Below are 19,030 nucleotides of genomic sequence, written 5' to 3' on the forward strand. Positions count from 1 at the left end.
GCAATTCCAACCTCAAGGACCCAGTGCTACTGTCCCTCAGAGGAATACAGTGTCCCAGATGCAGCGTTAATGATGCCCCCTGGAGCCCAGCAGTGACTATGCTGCCCCTTTGCTGAGGCTCTTTGGGGAAGATCTCACACGCAGGATGGCATCTTGAGGTGAACAAACATTAAAAACCCAACACCCAGGAGACCAGGCATCTGGATCACATCTATGCTCAGACATGCTCTGACCCTGGCCTACAGGGACACTCAAGGCACTTTCCCTGGGCCTCGGTTTTCCCATCTATCAAGTGAGTGTCAGACCTGGTGGCCCCCACATGTCCTTCCAATGCTCACATTCTAAGAGGCCACCAACCTGCGGTAGAACACCAGGTATACTGTTCCTGGGGCTTAAGATGGAGCAGCCGAGCCTGTGCTCGTCCCATCTCACCCCTGATGCTCCACAGCTTCCGCTGTGGGTAGGATCAGGTCCTGGCTCTGAGGCCTGGACCTACAACCAGGCCCCGTAACCCAAAGCCTCAGCCCACTGTCCCCATGCCCCTCCCTGCCCCCACGCCTTTGCCCTCACTGCAGCTGGGCAGCACCTGCAGCTCTGTCCTCACCCCTCGTTGACATTGTGGGGACATGCTAACATCACTGGTGACCTCCCCGGAGCCTTCCAGTCCACATGACGCATGGATTTGGGGCTTTTCCTTTCGACCCAGGACCTGATAGGTATGTGTTGGTTAAAACGCCCATCATATTCCACAGTGGCCTCACTCATCCACAGTGTTTTCTGTGTTAGGCAGGAAGCATCCTGAGAGTGGGGACCAGGCTTATGCATTCCTGGCTCTGCATCTAACAGTTCTTGGCCCATAAAAGACATACAGTTCTCAGGGAAATAGCGTGGTAAGAAGAGAGCTCTGAAGATACTTTCTCTTTCAGAAGGAAGAAGCCGTTTTCTGCTTACTAATCCCAAACATACATCCTTTTACAGCCTGAAAGGCTGAGTAAAGGTCTACATTTTTTTCTATAGAAGATGCTGGTATTCAAGGAATGGGATTTGAGTTAGGGACACAGTATAATAAAACATAATGAAAAATGCCCAGCAACAGTGGGAAGGGCCTACTCTGTTTCAATTGGCCAGCACGTGTCAGCAGGCCTGGCTCTCAGCAGGGTGCCTGGCAGCGCACACACCTCGAGGCTTGGGCTGGCAGCAGCGCTTGAGCACAAAGCTGATGTTGTCTGTGCGCAGGACCTGCTTCCGGAGGTGGCTCATCAGCTCTTCCAGGCTGGGGAAGCTGCGGTCCGAGCCATGCAGGCTATAGCGGCCCTTCTGCACCTCGATCTGGAAGTTCTTGAACTGCTTCTGGCTGCCCAGCACCTGCCATCAGGAAAATAAGCAGAAAGTTTTGTTTAAAGACAGAGTCAGGCCAAAGAGCCCCAACACGGCACAAGCTGGCGCTGGGAAGGCTGCGTGCTGAGTACACAGAAATTCTCTCTCTGCAATGTTCTGTAAAATTAAAATCATCCAAAATTACAAAGTTTTCCATTAGTAAATAAACCAACAAATAAAGAAATAAATAATAAAAGGGGCCCAGGAGGATGTGCTGGTGAAGGGGAGCTGAGATAATGAGCCCTGGCAGTTACTTCCACAAAGTGTGACAGGTCTATGACCTGTCAGCGGAATTCGCAACAGGCAGAGCACCGCGCTTGCAGGACCGCACCATGACGTGCGACTCGGCCCACTGCACACTGGTCATCACTCTGTGAAGTTCTGTGAACACTGTACGAAAGCATCATCAGGACAGCAACATTACAAGGAGCTCCCTCTGCCAAGCCCTCCCAGAACATGCATTGGCTGCTGGTCCAGGTGAGGCTCTGTGGTACCACATACAGGAGGTGGAAGCACGAGGTCCCCTCAGGGACTATGCAAGGTGAACTTTTTTAATGGGTAAGAGCCAGGGCCGGAAGAACCTACTTAAGGTATAAAGTGGGACATGGCCCCCAAATCTCTCCTTCCCTGTGCAGTGGGCTGAAGGCACATCTCCTGCACACCTGTTACCAGCTTCAGCAGGGGCCCAGTAAGCTGAGATGGAAAGTGACTGTTATCTTTCCCCATGTAATCTGACACCAGGTGCACCAGGCCACCGAACCCACCTCTTACAGTACCGCTCAGCCAGGTGGTGGCTGGGCTATCCTGTCTTAGAGAGGTAAGACCCATTTTAGAGATATTAAACTTCATCCAAAGACTGGCACACAATGAGGACACTCTCCCCATGACCAGGCCTGGAGAGCTCTGAGCCAGCCCCAGGAAGGCGGGTGCCCCTGCGGCTTCTCCCTGCAGCCCCATGGCTTCTCTCACAGCTTCTCCAGCAGCTGCTCCCTGCAGCCCCACAGCTTCTCCTGCAGCTTCCCCCACAGCTTCTCCTTGCAGCACCGCAGCTTCTCTCTGCAGCCCCACAGCTTCTCCCACAGTTTCTCCTGCAGCTCCCTGGCTTCTTCCATAGCTTCTCCCACAGCGTCTCCCTGCAGCCCCACCACTTCTCCCACAGCCTCTCCCACAGCCTCTCCCACAGCCCTACAGCTTCTCCAGCAGCTTCTCCGGCAGGTTCTCCCTGCAGCCCCACCACTTCTCCCGCAGCTTCTCCCAGGGCTTCTCCCTGCAGCCCTGCAGCTCCTCCCTGCAGCTCCTCCCTGCAGCATCTCTCTGCAGCCCCATAGCTTCTCCCCTGCAGCTCCTTCCACCAGTGCCTCCTCTCGTTCTCCCAGCTACTCCAGGGCCCTCCAGTACTCTCATCCCTCCCTGAACCTGGGGTCTACATGCTCAGGTCCTGACCTCCCCCTGCATGGACCCTCCCAGCTCATTGCAGCCTGACTAGTATTGGTATGTTGGACAAACCCTGTAAAGCTGTCTCTTAAAGCACTGCGCTTCACACTTTTAAGGTGTCACACAAGTAACACCAGCACATGGGGCCAGTGAGGCGACGTGGGGACCTGGCTTGGATCTCAGCCTTCAGGATGCCCCCAAACCATCCCTGCTTCCGGCTATACCCAAGCCATCAACAGATGTCGCCGTTTATTGTCAAAACACAGGCAGAGATCTGACTAAAGTCTCCATCTGGAGAACACTGCCAGGGCATGCTGACGAGAGGGCCTGTCACTGGTCTGGGTCTGTGACAAGCTTGACACTGACTCTAAAACAAGCCCTGTAAAGAGTCAGTAACCTTCATGCATGTCTGGCGTGGATCACCTTTCTGGTCATGTTCTGCCTTTCAGAGCCATAGTGGGCACCTGCCACAAGTCTTCCGTAGGAAGGAAAGGACCACGGGGGACAACATGGGCCTGGCTACTTGGGGACAGTCTTCTCTGGTCAACAAGTGCCCCGCCAGGCCCTGAGGGCTCTGCCCAGAGACCCGGCTTCCTGCCCACCTTGCCAAGGCACAGGTGTCCTGGAGCTGCACACTCTACAGCAGACTGGACACCCGTGGCCATGCGGCATGGCCCGCGCCAGTCCTCTGACTGACCTCAGACTTCTCGAAGCAGGTGACGGTCATGAGGATGTTGTCGAAGTCAGTGCAGCTCCACCGCAGCACATACATGCCCTCCTCACAGCCCTCCTGCCGCAGCTTATTGATGGCGTACTCTGTGCTGGAGAGAGGAGTGGCCATGGGAGAGAAAGCTCACACCAACCGTCACTTGAGGCCCCATGACATGTCCACTACCCTGGTGCCCCAGAGTACCACCTGCCCAGGACCCTAAAGACCTGTGATGGGACATGCGGCAGGTGAGGACACCAGGCAGTCCCAGGACAGGTGGCCTCTCCAGGAGCTGGGAGAGGACTCAGCCAACTGCCTGAGGTTCAGAGCCTGGCTGACCCCCAGTTCTGCACAGATGCATCTCTAACTGCAGCTAGAAAAGCTGCCCCTCAGCTGGTTTGACAAGGAGGTTGCCAGTGACATAATGGTGAGGATGGGGTCTCACTCACCCCTCCCTCCACGCCCGTCAGCCCAACTGGACATCTACTGCTGAAGAGAAGCACAGCAGGGCGGCGCCTGTGGCTCAGTGAGTAGGGCGCAGGCCCCATATGCCGAGGGTGGCGGGTTCAAACCCGGCCCTGGCCAAACTGCAAACAAAAAAATAGCCGGGCGTTGTGGCGGGCGCCTGTAGTCCCAGCTACTCGGGAGGCTGAGGCAAGAGAATCGCGTAAGCCCGAGAGTTAGAGGTTGCTGTGAGCCGTGTGACGCCACGGCACTCTACAGGAGGGCGGTACAGTGAGACTCTGTCTCTACAAAAAAAATAAAAAATAAATTAAAAAAAAAAAAAAAAAGAGAAGCACAGCAGAGCAAGGCAGCCAGAGAGGGTGCGGGAGGAAGCGTTACTGCACTAAGGTGGTCAGGGAGACTTCTCAGATCAGGTGGTACCAGGCTGAAGGCCAGGCCCCAAAACATAGCCAGGACACTGAAGAGCCCTTTCCCCCACACCTTTGCACGTCTAGGCCCTGTGAGCCTCTCCAGGTCAGGGCCCACACTGCCACTGAGCTAGCTGTCCACGGATGGGGAAAAAGCTCGAAGAAAGCAGCTGAGAAGATGCTCCCCAGTCATGTGTGGTTGGAGAAAGAGACTCAGAAAAACACAGTGGCTGTTTTTCCTTTGCCAAGGAGAAGTCAACAGAAGCCCTGGCACCTCAAAAGGCAGAACTCCAGGTGGGAGCTACAGACAGGCCGCTCCAGCATCCCGTCAGAAAGGCACATGCACCTGCCAGTCAGCCCTGCGATTCACGCAGCTTCACGTGGTACCCGGGGCCCTGCAATGCACGCGGCTTCATGTGGTACCTGGGGCCATTCTATGCACACAGCCTCATGCAGCACACGATGCCCCTCTGCAAACCACATGGCCTCACTTGGCACTTGGGGCCCTTTCCCCAGAGGCACTGAGCACAGCTTGCTGGTTCTTAGATGCAAGTGGGACAAACATCCCACACAGCCCCTTCTGAGCTCAGGGCTGAGTCACCCCATGTTCCCCACTCTGCATCTGGTACTGTAGTTCAAGCTGACCGAGGATACACTTTGCCACACTGACATCTGAAACTGGTGTCCTATTCTCTTTAATAGCCCACAGAGCAGGACATAGCAGGGACAGAGATGGAGAGAGCAGATGTGAAGCCAGGAGGATAGACCCCAGTGAAGGAAGAGTTGAGGAGCTGCTCAGGGAGCATGGCAGGGGATGCTCCCAGCCCCGGTCACAACCTGGACCTCACCAGGACAAGAGGATGCCCATAGGCACCAGCCAGCACGGTCAGCTGCCCAACCCCACAACAGGTTGCCTCCTGGTCATTAAAACCAGGCTCTTTACAGCAGCAGCAATGGAAAGGGTTCTAGAACCAACCAGATAGGACCATGACAGCCATTCTGAATGTTGTGGACGATCAGTGGGGGAGCCACATCGGTGCAGAGGTAATGGTGGGCGTCCGCCGTGAGCCGGAAATAGCCATCAACCAAGGATACGAAGGACAAGGCCTCCTCGTGGGAAGAGAGCTTCAGTTCCTGCCGAGAAAGACGCCGCATGGTTACATCATGCTCTATTAATGTAAGCAGCTGGCTCTACGGGGCACTGCACAGTGAGAAGACACTTAGGACAGAGTGGAAACCCCAGAAGGAAAATACCACACAGAACTTACACAGGACTCCCTGCTCAACACTTCCCACCTACCACCTCTAACTGCTGGAGCACAGACAGCTTGTGGGCAGTGGGCAAGCAGGAGACAGGAAGCCCTGTGGAGAAGCTGCCCCTGGGTCCAGACAAGAGAAGAAGAGGCCTGAGTCAAGGTGGCATGAATGTAGAGGCAGGAGAGGTAGGGGGCATGCACTGATCTTGGCAGTAACAATGACCACTGAGTCAACATTATTGGTGCTTTACGGGGGAGGAGACAGGCACGGGGGCTCATCTCAGAGCAGAGCTGGTCTCAAAGGTGAAAGAACTTTAATCCAGGTATGGTCCAGACATGATGATGAGGTTGCTAGGTTAATAAGTCTAGGAACCACTGAGAGTTTGGAGAAGGCAGTGAGTGTTACTCAAGAGTGGGAATTTCTGTGAAGGAAGGTATGCAGAAAAGTACCTGGAGGCGAAGACAGGTAGAGATTTTTGGTGGGGAATCTCTGACTCTGAGCAGAGACTGCCCATTTTAGGGGAGCTGTGGGGTCAGCCAAGAACATTTCCTGGCAAGTGAAGGTATCCAAAGCCATGATTTAGAGCTCATAAAAATATTAAAAAGCACCTGACCCTTCAGAGGACAAAATAACACATATGAGGAACTCTTGCTTGGGGCAGTGGCTCACGCCTATAATCCCAACACTCTGGAAGGCCAAAGCAGGAGGATCTCTTGAGCTCAGGAGTTCGAGACCAGATTGGGCAAAAGTGAAACCCCGTCTCTACTAAAAACAGAAAAATTAGCTGAGCATTGTGGCAGGCACCTGTAGTTCCAGCTACTCTGGAGGCCGAGGCAGGAAGGATGACTTAAGCCCAAGAGTTTGAGGTTGCAGTGAGTTATGATGTCACAACACTACCCAGGGCAACAGAGTGAGACCCTGTCTTGGAACAAAGAAAAATAATCCTTCCCAGAGCACTAGAGATAGGAGAGGCTGGTGGTGGAGAGGAGAGGGCCAGTGAAGAAGGGGCAGGAAGACACAACCACCAGTTGTGAGAAGGCAGGGGCCTGGTGACAGCTGGGTGCTAAAGGAAGCTGCCTGGGGGTCATGAGCCAGGGGGTGAAGGGGGGGCACCACAAGGCGGGCCTCAGGAAAAACACTGCACTCAGCATGCCTTTATTTTTTTTTTTTTCTCAGCGTGCCTTTAGATGTGAGCAGACACCCCACAAGTAGCCCCAAGAACAAGTTCAAGGTTCTCTCAACCAAACAAGAGGCAGGGCTGGCCTGGGGACCCCCCTGTCCAGCCACACAAATAGCAAGACCACCTAAGCACTCAAGTTCCCTGGAAGTGGGGTGTAAGTGGAAATGGGAGATGCACAGAGAAGGGAGAAACCCAGACACGAATTGGTGACCTGCTGGACTCAGGCTCTCCTGAAGACCAGTAGCCACAGTGCCATCTGATCCAAGGCCTTGGAGACCCACAGCCAGGAAGGGACGAGGAGCAGTGGGGGGTTGCACACAACCCTGGGGCTTAGCTCTCTCACCTCCAACTTGTGTAATCACCATGTTTACAGGTCACGAAAGCCAAAATCCTGGCAACCTCAAATGGTTTAAGCTAACGGCTGTGTGGCCTTTACAGGTCACTTAACCTCTTATGTTTCTGTTCCCATCCCTGTGGGAATGGGGATGACAATGTACCCACACAGGGCTGGTAAGAAAACTGACAGTGGATACTTGTAAAGTGCTCAAAATGGAAAGTGCCGGCATGTGGGAAGGGCTAGGGAATAGGTGTGTCTTCCATGCTGCCTTCCTCCTGCTCCCTGCACAGCACGGTGGCCTGGCACAGTGTCTCTGGCCGGCAGGGGACGGGAGCAGCAGCAGGCCCAAAGGATAGGCAACTGCTGCCTGCCACTTCTCCTCTGCCTTAAGGGCTCAGCAGTGCTGAGCAGCTGAATCAGCAACATGCCGACCTCTACTCACCACTCAGGGCCCTGGGGGTGATGGTGCCTTAGAAGCCCAAGTGCAGGGGTGGGGCAGGTGCGACTGGGCAAGAGCCTCCACTCTCCTATTGACTGACCCTGTCAAGTGTCTGCCCCTCCCGACGAGCCTCAGAGTCCCTGCCTGACAGCAAGCCCACATGCCTAGTCTGAGCCTCTTGCAAAGACGAGGAAGCCAACACAGGTGTGGTGTGTAACCTGCCCACGGCTGCTTAAGTTCACTGAGCAGCACTTTCTACCCCGCCCTCTGTCTCCCACTGTCCCGCTAACATTTACTCGGGCTGTTCTGCCTTCCCTTTGTCTCCGCTACTTTTTTTCTGATAAAAATAATGTATGATTTTTGTAACAAAAAAAGGAGGGGGGAAATGAGGGAGAGGGAATGAGAAAATTAAAACTGGGCAGTGGCTCAGTGGGCAGGGCGCTGGCCCCATATACGGAGGGTGGTGAGTTGGAACCTGGCCCCAGACAAACTGCAACAAAAAATAGCTGGGCGTTGTGGTGGGCGCCTGTAGTCCCAGTTACTTGGGAGGCTGAGGCAAGAGAATCGCCTAAGCCCAAGAGCTAGAGGTTATTATGAGCTGTGATGCCACGGCATTCTACAGAGGGTGACAAAGTGAGACTCTGTCTCTAAAAAAAACAATTAAAACCACTAATAATGCCACCACAAACATCTGTTAGAATTTAATTATTTTTCTAAGAGCATGTGTATGCACATGTATTATCTATTTTAAATGTTTTTAGCAAAATTGGTACCACTATAAGTAAAGTTTTATATTCTGCTTTTTTCCATTTACAAAAGCATTTTCCAAATCATTAAAAAAACTCCACTACTTAGTTGTACAATATTCCACTACTCAGGCAAATTCTGGTTTATTTTCCTATTCTCCTATTTTTGCATTTCGAGGTTACTTTCAGTATTTTAACACTGTAAATACCTTTAGAATGAATACTCTTAACTCATAAACCACTGACTACATCTCACATTGTTTCTAGAAGACAGAATCCCTAGATTGCTGAACAGAGGGATATACAGATATTTTTAAGATTTTTAACACATGTTGCCAAACTGCTCTCCAAAAGCTTAGGACAAAAATGAAAGTTACCCTGCACACAAGTGAGTGACCATCCAGCCTCCGAAACAGCAGGCTCTGTCCAGCCCTGAGTGTCATCACTCTGACACAGCACCTGCCACCATCCAAGCAGGACAGGGCCTTTCTCCAGTGCTAGCTCCGCTCACTTGCCATGAGCATCCCCTGCCTTGCAGCTCTTCCCTTCGTGGCTGGCTGTGACCTGCCCCAGCACAAATAGGCCCAACTGGCAGAGTTCCACTTCCCCTGCCAGACCAGCCAGCTCAACTCCACCATGTCCTCCAGCGGTATCAAGCGGGAAAGTGAAACTGAACAGCCTTCCTCTGCTGAGGGCCAGGGTGCGCCTGACACCACGGCGAGGCCTGCCATGGCTGGCACTGCGGGGACACTCGGCAGAAGTGCAAAGTGGGGACTTTCCACCCACCTCACCCCGATGACCGGCCCTGCCTGCTCAGCAGCGGGCTACACAGGGGTTCCTGGAGAAGCGCTGACAGCCTGTGACGAGGGACTGACGGCCTCTGGAAGGGCCACAAACTCTAAGGCAGACTCATATCCCAGACCAGAGCAAGGTGTGAGGCTGTGCTGGTGTAACTCACTGTCCAACACCAGCAGTGCCCCAGCCAGAGAGGCCTTGTGGCGCAAGTCAGAGCTTCCTCAGACCTTCTTCTGGGGACAGGAGCCGGAGAGCCACGAGCTGCCCATCTGCCCAGCAACCTCTCCTCTCAGCCCCCGGTCCAGACTCCAGGACCCTCAGCAGTGAACTTACCATTTTCTTGTTGTCCTGCTTGTTGATGCTGACCACAGATTCCTTTATTACAATGTGAGTGATTTCAGGGAAGTAAGAAAAATTGTTCCACTCTTCTCGGATTTTGTTTTTCTCATCATCCTTCTTGTGTTTATTTTCTAGTTTCTTTCGCTTCAGTTTATTTTTTTCCTTTTCAACTGGAACAACCTGATGAGATGCATGAAAACAGCAGGTTAAGTTGGCTCTCTCCTTTTCCACTGGTGAAAGGTTAATGCTTCTGGCAAAGAGATGCAGGTCTTCGATCCAAGGAGAGTAAACCGGCCTGCCTGGCCACAGAGGGACTTGGGAGTCAGTGCCTGGGGGCTTAGGACCAAAGGTCTGGGCTCTGCCAGGGGATCTGGGGCTTCCACACCTGGATGAGGCCTTAGTGAGCACAAATGACCAAACTCCACACGATAAGCAAAGTGCCTGCAAACCTGAAGGAGGCATAACAGCTCAGCAGACACACACCTGTTCAGGTCCCCTCACTTCAACTCAGTCAGCACATTCTATCACCAGTTACCTTGGCTTTGTAATGAGACTCTAGTCCAGGCTTTCAAAAGAAGGCAGAATCCCGTGCTTGAACAACAATGCTACACACTGAATAACACACCGCCTAAAGGTATGAACACTCCGTGCAGTGCGGGCCTTGGAGACCAGAGGCCCAGGTTACTGCTGCCTCTGCCAGCTACTGAATTGGTGTCACCTCCTGGGCCTCCATTTACCCACCAGTAAAGCAGAGGGCTCATGTCTTCACAGGGCTAAGATCAGACAGGTGCTTAGCACAGCACTTGCCACACAGAAAGCCTTCAGCAAGCTCCAGGCACTGTCATTTCAGCACAAGAACAAAGCAGGAGGAGAAAATGAGGCTCGCATTCACTTTACCATTATGACTTACTTAATGATAATTACAGCAGCTATAATAACTCATTCAACATTTATTATTGTATTTCAGGCTTTGTGCTAAATGCCTTTTACGTCTCTGAACAGCCCTCTGAGTTAGAGTAAGTACCCCCGTCTGGCAGGTGAATAATATGCACCTGACATGGGTGAAATGACCCTTCCATGGCCACTTCTCTATGTGTGAAGCTAGGACTGGAAACAGTTCTGTGTAGGCCTAAACCCATGCCCGAAGCCACTCAGCACTACACAGCAGCACACACACCTTGTAAGGTAAAATCAACTACCAATTCCACAAAGCTAGAGGCCTATGTTCATTTCTTGGCCCAGGACAGATAGCCCAGCCAGACAGATGGCCCAGCAGGATAGATGGCCCAAAAGCACAGACAGTCCAGCAGGTCAGACGGCCCAGCAGAACAGACAGCCCAGGACTGACGGCCCAGGACAGACGGCCCAGCAGGATAGCTGGCCAAGAAGGACAACCTAGCAGGTCAGACAGCCCAGCAGGACAGATGGCCCAGAGGGACAGACAGCCCAGGACAGACAGTCCAGCAGGACGGATAGCCCAGAAGGACAGAAGGACAGACAGTCCAGCAAGTCAGATGGCCCAGCAGGACAGATGACCCAGGACAGACAGCCCAGCAGGACAGATGGCCAAGAAGGACAGACAGTCCAGCAGGTCAGATAGCCCAGCAGGACAGATGGCCCAGAGGGACAGACAGCCCAGGACAGACAGTCCAGCAAGTCAGATGGCCCAGCAGGACAGATGGCCCAGAGGGACAGACAGCCCAGGACAGACAGTCCAGCAAGTCAGATGGCCCAGCAGGACAGATGACCCAGGACAGACAGCCCAGCAGGACAGATAGATGGCCAAGAAGGACAGACAGTCCAGCAGGTCAGATAGCCCAGCAGGACAGACAGCCCAGGACTGACAGCCCAGCAGGACAGATGGCCCAGCAGGACAGCTGGCCAAGAAGGACAGACAACCCAGCAGGTCAGACAGCCCAGCAGGACAGATGGTCCAGAAGGACAGACAGTCCAGCAAGTCAGATGGCCCAGCAGGACAGATGACCCAGGACAGACAGCCCAGCAGGACAGATGGCCAAGAAGGACAGACAGTCCAGCAGGTCAGATAGCCCAGCAGGACAGATGGCCCAGCAGGACAGATAGCCCAGGACAGATGGCCCAGCAGGACAGATGGCCCAGGACAGACAGCCCAGGACAGATGACCCAGCAGGACAGATGGCCCAGGACATATGGCCCAGCAAGACAGATGACCCAGGACATATGGGCCAGCAGGACAGATGACCCAGGACAGATGGCACCCACCACACACAGGTGCCTCTTTTGCCAACAGCCACTTACATTTGGTTTCAGCCTCCATTGGATCCCAAGATTTCCAGTCACCATCACTTCGTAGTAAACGATGTTCCCACCGTCATTTGAGTGAAGCCAGCTCATCTCATTTTCTGATGAGATCAGTAACACAGAAGTCTCGAATATTTCGGCACCATAATGTTTCGTCAAGGTCTCCAAGGTAGCCAGGTACTTCACCTTCAGGTCGTGTGTGGACACACTGCTGTCACAGATGGTCTTGTTGTTGAACTCTTTCAGGAAATCCTTGAAAACATTATTTATCCGCATCCTGGTGAGAAGGTTCCTCTGTCTGATGGACTTATTCAGTGTTTCTGGGATATAGCGCTTGTAGCTAGAACACAGCAGGAACATCTCTCTTACACATAGGGGTCAGCAGAAAACAGCCCAGAAACACACCTAAGCTACATGCCTGTTCACGTGCTGTCAGGGGACGCAGGGGCCTCCTCCCCCAGGACCGAGAGTGGAGTGAGCACAGGGGTGACGATCGTAAGAGGTGAGCAGGGACAGAAAAGCAGAGTGTGCCCAGGTGTCACTGAGGTGGGAGAGAAAAGCAGAGCATGCCCAGGTGTCACTGAGGTGGGAGTTCCTTCAGGCATCATCAAGAAACTGGCTTCTGGGCGGCGCCTGTGGCTCAGTTGGTAAGGCGCCGGCCCCATATACCGAGGGTGGTGGGTTCAAACCCGGCCCTGGCTGAACTGCAACCAAAAAATAGCTGGGCGTTGTGGCAGGCGCCTGTAGTCCCAGCTACTTGGGAGGCTGAGGCAAGAGAATCGCTTAAGCCTAGGAGTTGGAGGTTGCTGTGAGCTGTGTGATGCCATGGCACTCTACCGAGGGCCATAAAGTGAGACTCTGTCTCTACAAAAAAAAAAAAAAGAAAAGAAACTGGCTTCTGTCCTTGTGCACGTCGTGGCTCACACACCACCACTGTGTTTAGACTGAGCAGCAGCTCCCAAACAGTCTGAAGGGTATCGAGAGCAGTTACCTCTCAGTGTGAGGACAGATGCTCAGTATGTACTGCCTGTTGGTCTGATTTGTAACTTTTCTATCAAGATCACTGTTTTAAATAAAAAATGGGGAAAATGCACAAAGGCTAACTAAATTCAAAAGATGCAGTGTCTGCTACGTTACTGTGTCCCAGGTAAGTTACTAAGTGGATCAACAAGCAAGCTGGAAACCCAGTCTCCCACCTGCCCTACCAAGGGTGTCTGTCTATGATGAGAGTCACGACAAGCTGATGTGTAGCTGGAGCGGGGGACGGTTTCAGAGGGAACATGAATACCCATGACAGAAGAGCAAGTTCACAATGGGCCGAACAAACAGGGGCCAACCTGCCTCTTACTGCAGGCCTGAGACAGCACCTGGTGGGTGGGCCCCATTGCATAACCCACTTCCCAACAGGGGAAAACTGAAGTTTGAAATCTATGCTCAACAAACATTAAAGTTTTCCTTTTAGATTAATGTAATAGAATTGGAGAAAAGCTGCCATTTTCACTTTAGACTCATGAACAAGAGGAAGTGCCTGGGTCACAGAGAGGACAGAGGGCAGCTCCCTGCTCTAGACTCCCCCAAGGGCAAGGAGAGACACCCTCATACAGAGACACATGCTGGAAGGTGACACGGAGACAAATGGCCTCTTCAAATGAGCTTGTCCTCATTTGTGACAATCATTATAGACCACTGACAAGAAAAACTGTTAGATTTCACAGACACACAGAAATTACAGACTGAATATTCCTTCACGGAGACTTGATCTCAGATAATATGTTTAAGTAAATACAAACTAAATGTGCTCAAATCTCACATCAGAATTAACAGCTCAGGGGAGCCGCTAGAGCCCTGGAGTATCAGGCTGGGGACAGTCAGTGACAGCTATCCAGAGAGCCAAGCTGAGGGGGATTTACAGGTCGGTCCATCACCAGAGAACAGCCACAGCGTGGACATCAGTGTCCACCCCAGGTGCAGAGAGGTGTAGATGGCATGGGACCAGTGATTTGACTGGAACCCCAACCCAAAAATTCTGCCTTCATACAAATTTCTGAGATTGTCAGCAGACATTCAAAATCAGGACACAAGTATAACTGTGATGCATATAACAAATATTTTAAGTAAGGTTTGGGTTTTGCAGAGAGCAGGGGTCAGCCAAACACCAGCAACAGTTGATACTGAGACATCTGGGAAAATGGAAAATTGCCCCCACTGCAAGCTGTGCTCCAGCCGGCAGGGAACTCACCTGATGTCCTTGGGCAGCTCTGGCAGCTGCATTTTCTTCATCATGGCATAGTGTGAGATGGCCAGGACAGCCATCCCCAGACACTCGTTCTCAATGTCATGGCCATCCTGCTCCGTCTTAGGGTCTCGAATGGGAGCCAGGCACTTCACCAAATCATACTGTCCCTTTGGAGCAGAGGTGAGAAAAAATGAGCAATCATTCAGGTTCCTACTGTTCAGAGAAGACCCCTATGTGGGCAGGCACCCCTGGAAAGGTGGTGCTACAAGGAGCCTCACCGGAGCAGCAGCTCTCAGCACCAAAGCCCTTTCTCAGCAAAGCTGGGCACAAAGGTCATTCACTCACTTCATACACCCTCACTGAACACTGCAGGTGAGAGGAACAGCAGACACATGAAGCCACAGCACCACAGCAAGGATGCTGAAAAACAGTGTGTCCCAGGCCTGATCCACGGCAGAGCAAGGGGAGGTGACCACACTGCACACACCAGGCAGCCCCAGTGGGGCTGGTGTGGAGCTGGCAGGGCCCCATCTCTGGCTCTGCTGCAGCCCCAAGGGAGGAGGCCATACTCCATGGGGTCTAGCACAGGTGGACTTCCCTCCCTCCTTGGAAGCCATGCTCCATCGGGCGTGTCCAGCATAGGTGGAATCCCCTCCTTCCTCAGATGCCATGCTCCAAAGGATGTGTCCAGCACAGGTGGAGTCCCCTCACTCCTCGGAAGCTGTGCTCCACAGAACGTGTCCAGCACACGTGGGGTCCCCTCTTCTGTGGCTCAAGCTCCCAGTGGTGCTATGCACTCCTCATGGAACACAGCATCCCAATAAACCGTGGAGCTCTAAAATGAAGGCCGGGCAGCGTTGCCTGCCCGCCCCACCGCATTAGTGCCCAGTTAGATTAGCAGCTCTGAGCTCGACCCTGCACCAGGTTCCCCTCACATATTACTTCATCTCATCCTCATAATGGCCTGGGATGATGCTAACACCACTGCTTCTGCTAGAAGGCTGAGTACTGCGCAGTCCTGGCTGGCCAGTCGCTGGCAAGGAAGTCCCTGAGGACAGTGATGGGCAGATCCAGATCAGGTGCTGGGACAGACAGAGCCAAGTGCCTCCTACCCTCACACAGTCTGCATGCTGAGAGGAAGGAAAGAGAAGATGAGCAGGAAACTACAAAACCCAGCCATATGGGAGGACAGCACCACAGGGGTGAGGGTGGAGTGAGTCTGGGGCTAAGTGTGACCCTGACGCCTACGGGCCACTGTCCTTGGGCACCAAGTGACACCTTGCCTGGCCTGTGACTGGCCAGCACACACAGAGCTCTGGCTGCTGCCGCCTCGCTGGCCTCACTCTGGCCATTAGCAGGATGGACACGCAGCCTAGGAAAGATACTCCAGCAGAAGGCAGGTGCTGGCCATCCTGCAGGGTGACGGGCTTGGACAGGGCTGTCACCACTGCAGTCCCCACCTTCCCATGAAGGGATCCTTATTCACCCAGGGAAGAAAGGCCACCAGCTTTTCCATACACTTCTGAAGGACAGCAGTGAGCAGGGCAAGAGCAGGACAGAGCCCACACCCTTGCTTGGCCATGACTCTGACAAATACTCTGCGCAGCCACCTCCAGCAACCCATTTCTGAGCATCCCAATGCATTAATTCTAATTTGATGCTCCTTCCCTGAAGCATGGTGCCTTCTCCTACACCACTACTTCCAGGAAAATAAAAGAATAAATCTGAGCTATGGATACATAAACTGGGGGGCAGAATTAAAAAAGATTGATCACAAAATGGCGAAATAATTTTATATTTTATATTTATAAATTTTATCATTTTTATATTTGTAAAAGGACACATGCAAAAGGACAACAGGGAGCACATGCCCCAAGCCTTAGTGACACTAGGAAATATAAAGTTCCAGGTCAGAGAGTGATGCAGAGGAGAGACACTGCAGTGTGAGGGAGATGCTGAGTAGAGACTCCGCAGTGTGAGGGAGATGCTGAGGAGAGACTCTGCAGTGTGAGGGAGATGCTGAGGAGAGACACTGCAGTGTGAGGGAGATGCTGAGTAGAGACTCCGCAGTGTGAGGGAGATGCTGAGTAGAGACTCTGCAGTGTGAGGGAGATGCTGAGGAGAGACTCCGCAGTGTGAGGGAGATGCTGAGGAGAGACTCTGCAGTGTGAGGGTGATGCTGAGGAGAGACACTGCAGTGTGAGGGAGATGCTGAGGAGAGACACTGCAGTGTGAGGGAGATGCTGAGTAGAGACTCCGCAGTGTGAGGGAGATGCTGAGTAGAGACACTGCAGTGTGAGGGAGATGCTGAGTAGAGACTCCGCAGTGTGAGGGAGATGCTGAGTAGAGACACCGCAGTGTGAGGGAGATGCTGAGTAGAGACACTGCAGTGTGAGGGAGATGCTGAGTAGAGACACCGCAGTGTGAGGGAGATGCTGAGGAGAGACACCGCAGTGTGAGGGTGATGCTGAGTAGAGACACCGCAGTGTGAGGGAGATGCTGAGTAGAGACACCGCAGTGTGAGGGAGATCCTGGGGAGAGACACTGCAGTGTGAGGGAGATGCTGAGTAGAGACACTGCGGTGTGAGGGAGATGCTGAGGAGAGACACCGCAGCGTGAGGGAGATGCTGAGGAGAGAAACTGCAGTGTGAGGGAGATGCTGAGGAGAGACACCGCAGTGTGAGGGAGATGCTGAGTAGAGACACCGCAGTGTGAGGGAGATCCTGGGGAGAGACACTGCAGTGTGAGGGAGATGCTGAGTAGAGACACTGCAGTGTGAGGGAGATGCTGAGGAGAGAAACTGCAGTGTGAGGGAGATGCTGAGTAGAGACACCGCAGTGTGAGGGAGATGCTGAGGAGAGACACCGCAGCGTGAGGGAGATGCTGAGGAGAGACACCGCAGTGTGAGGGTGATGCTGAGGAGAGAAACCGCAGTGTGAGGGAGATGCTGAGTAGAGACACCGCAGTGTGAGGGAGATGCTGAGGAGAGACACCGCAGCGTGAGGGAGATGCTGAGGAGAGAAACTGCAGTGTGAGGGAGATGCTGAGTAGAGACACCGCAGTGTGAGGGAGATGCTGAGGAGAGAAACTGCAGTGTGAGGGAGATGCTGAGTAGAGACACCGCAGTGTGAGGGAGATGCTGAGGAGAGACACCGCAGCGTGAGGGAGATGCTGAGGAGAGACACCGCAGTGTGAGGGTGATGCTGAGTAGAGACACCGCAGTGTGAGGGAGATCCTGGGGAGAGACACTGCAGTGTGAGGGAGATGCTGAGTAGAGACACTGCGGTGTGAGGGAGATGCTGAGTAGAGACACCGCAGTGTGAGGGAGATCCTGGGGAGAGACACTGCAGTGTGAGGGAGATGCTGAGTAGAGACACTGCGGTGTGAGGGAGATGCTGAGTAGAGACACCGCAGTGTGAGGGAGATCCTGGGGAGAGACGCTGCAGTGTGAGGGAGATGCTGAGTAGAGACACTGCAGTGTGAGGGAGATGCTGAGTAGAGACAACGCAGTGTAAGGGAGATGCTGAGGAGAGACACTGCAGTGTGAGGGAGATGCTGAGTAGAGACACTGCAGTGTGAGGGAGATGCTGAGTAGAGACACCGCAGTGTGAGGGAGATGCTGAGTAGAGACACTGCAGTGTCAGGGAGATGCTGGGGAGTGGCACTGCAGTGTCAGGGTGATGCTGGGGAGTGACACTGCACTGTCAGGGAGATGCTGGGGAGTGACACTGCACTGTCAGGGAGATACTGAGGAGGGACACTGCAGTGTGAGGGAGATGCTAGATAGTGACACTGCAGTTTGTGGGAGACGCCGAGGAGTGACATTGCAGTGTGAGTGTGATGCTGAGGAGTGACACTGAAATGTGAGGGTGATGCTATGGAGTGACACTGCAGCGTGAGGGTGATGCTGAGGAGTGACACTGCAGCGTGAGGGTGATGCTATGGAGTGACACTGCAGAGTGAGGGTGATGCTATGGAGTGACACTGCAGCGTGAGGGTGATGCTATGGAGTGACACTGCAGAGTGAGGGCGATGCTGAGGAGGGACGGTGCAGAGTGAGGGCGATGCTGAGGAAGGACGGTGCAGAGTGAGGGCGATGCTGAGGAGAGACTGATGCTGAGTAGTGATATGGCCAGTGTGAGAGTTACGCTAAGTAGTAACAAACAGAACCTCCATATCTATATGTGGTTGTTTACTGCAGCTGACAGAGTGACATATTAAAAGGAAAATGAGAGGAAAACCAACAGTGTCCTGGAACACGTGACTAGATAAGTGACAGCCCTTCCTCTGTGCTCCTAACCAAAATCTCCACCCTTTATGGCACAGGCATCTCCAAAGGAGACTCCGCCCGGCCTTTTCCCCTCTGCACAGGTAACAGCCCTACAGAAACCTAAAACCACTGTGATTCTTTAGCACTCTCACCTCCCACCTCCTGCCCACAGAAGTCACACCAACTTGACCTTTACAAGTGAAGGCCTTGTCCCTCCTGCTGGGGCCACGCCAAGCCAGACCTTCATGTTCTTACCAGAAACACAGACTCTGGGCAGTCAGGTGCACAGTGCACACTCAGGCCACAGAGTCTGTTGTCCAAGTGTAACAAGAATCATCGTTTACCTCAAAAGAAATAGAACCGTGCCTCCTCCACTACTCTCCTGAGAGCACCACCCTTCAGCCCCTGACTCGTCTCTCCCCTTAGCCCATCCACATCCTGCCCCCTCCACAGAACATCTTCCCATCTGATAGGGCAGTTGTCAAACAGGGCATCACCCATCCCAGAGCGACAGCAGCTCTGCGGAGAAACTCCGCTTGGAAGGATAACCCCACCCCATACTACCTTCTTCAGAACTGCAAAATCCTTTTTTATTCAGCAAGATCCCCCACAAATGTCACCTCCTGAGAGACTTTCTGCAGACACTATATAACCTGGGTCTTCCCATTCAAAGCCCTCCCCCACCACCATCACAGAGAGCAGGCCTAGCAGTCTTTGGCCAACTGTCTGTGCAACATGTCCTTTGCCGGTTCCTGTCTC

At 53.2% G+C, this 19,030-nt stretch overlaps 1 protein-coding gene across 1 annotated transcript in view; it reads right to left on the reverse strand.

Moving 5' to 3' along the window:
* Positions 1-19,030, reverse strand: part of JAK1 (Janus kinase 1) — a 117,536-nt gene that overhangs the window by 18,945 nt on the left and 79,561 nt on the right. The window contains exons 6-11 of the mRNA XM_053590426.1: positions 14,005-14,168; positions 11,763-12,105; positions 9,480-9,665; positions 5,369-5,526; positions 3,509-3,632; positions 1,179-1,365 (exon numbers count right to left, since the gene is read on the reverse strand). Of these exons, the coding sequence (XP_053446401.1) occupies positions 1,179-1,365; positions 3,509-3,632; positions 5,369-5,526; positions 9,480-9,665; positions 11,763-12,105; positions 14,005-14,168 (1,162 nt within the window). The remainder of the gene's footprint in view (positions 1-1,178; positions 1,366-3,508; positions 3,633-5,368; positions 5,527-9,479; positions 9,666-11,762; positions 12,106-14,004; positions 14,169-19,030) is intronic.

The sequence above is a fragment of the Nycticebus coucang genome, chromosome 5, assembly GCF_027406575.1.
Source record: "Nycticebus coucang isolate mNycCou1 chromosome 5, mNycCou1.pri, whole genome shotgun sequence".
In the NCBI taxonomy this organism is placed as follows: Eukaryota; Metazoa; Chordata; class Mammalia; order Primates; family Lorisidae; genus Nycticebus; species Nycticebus coucang.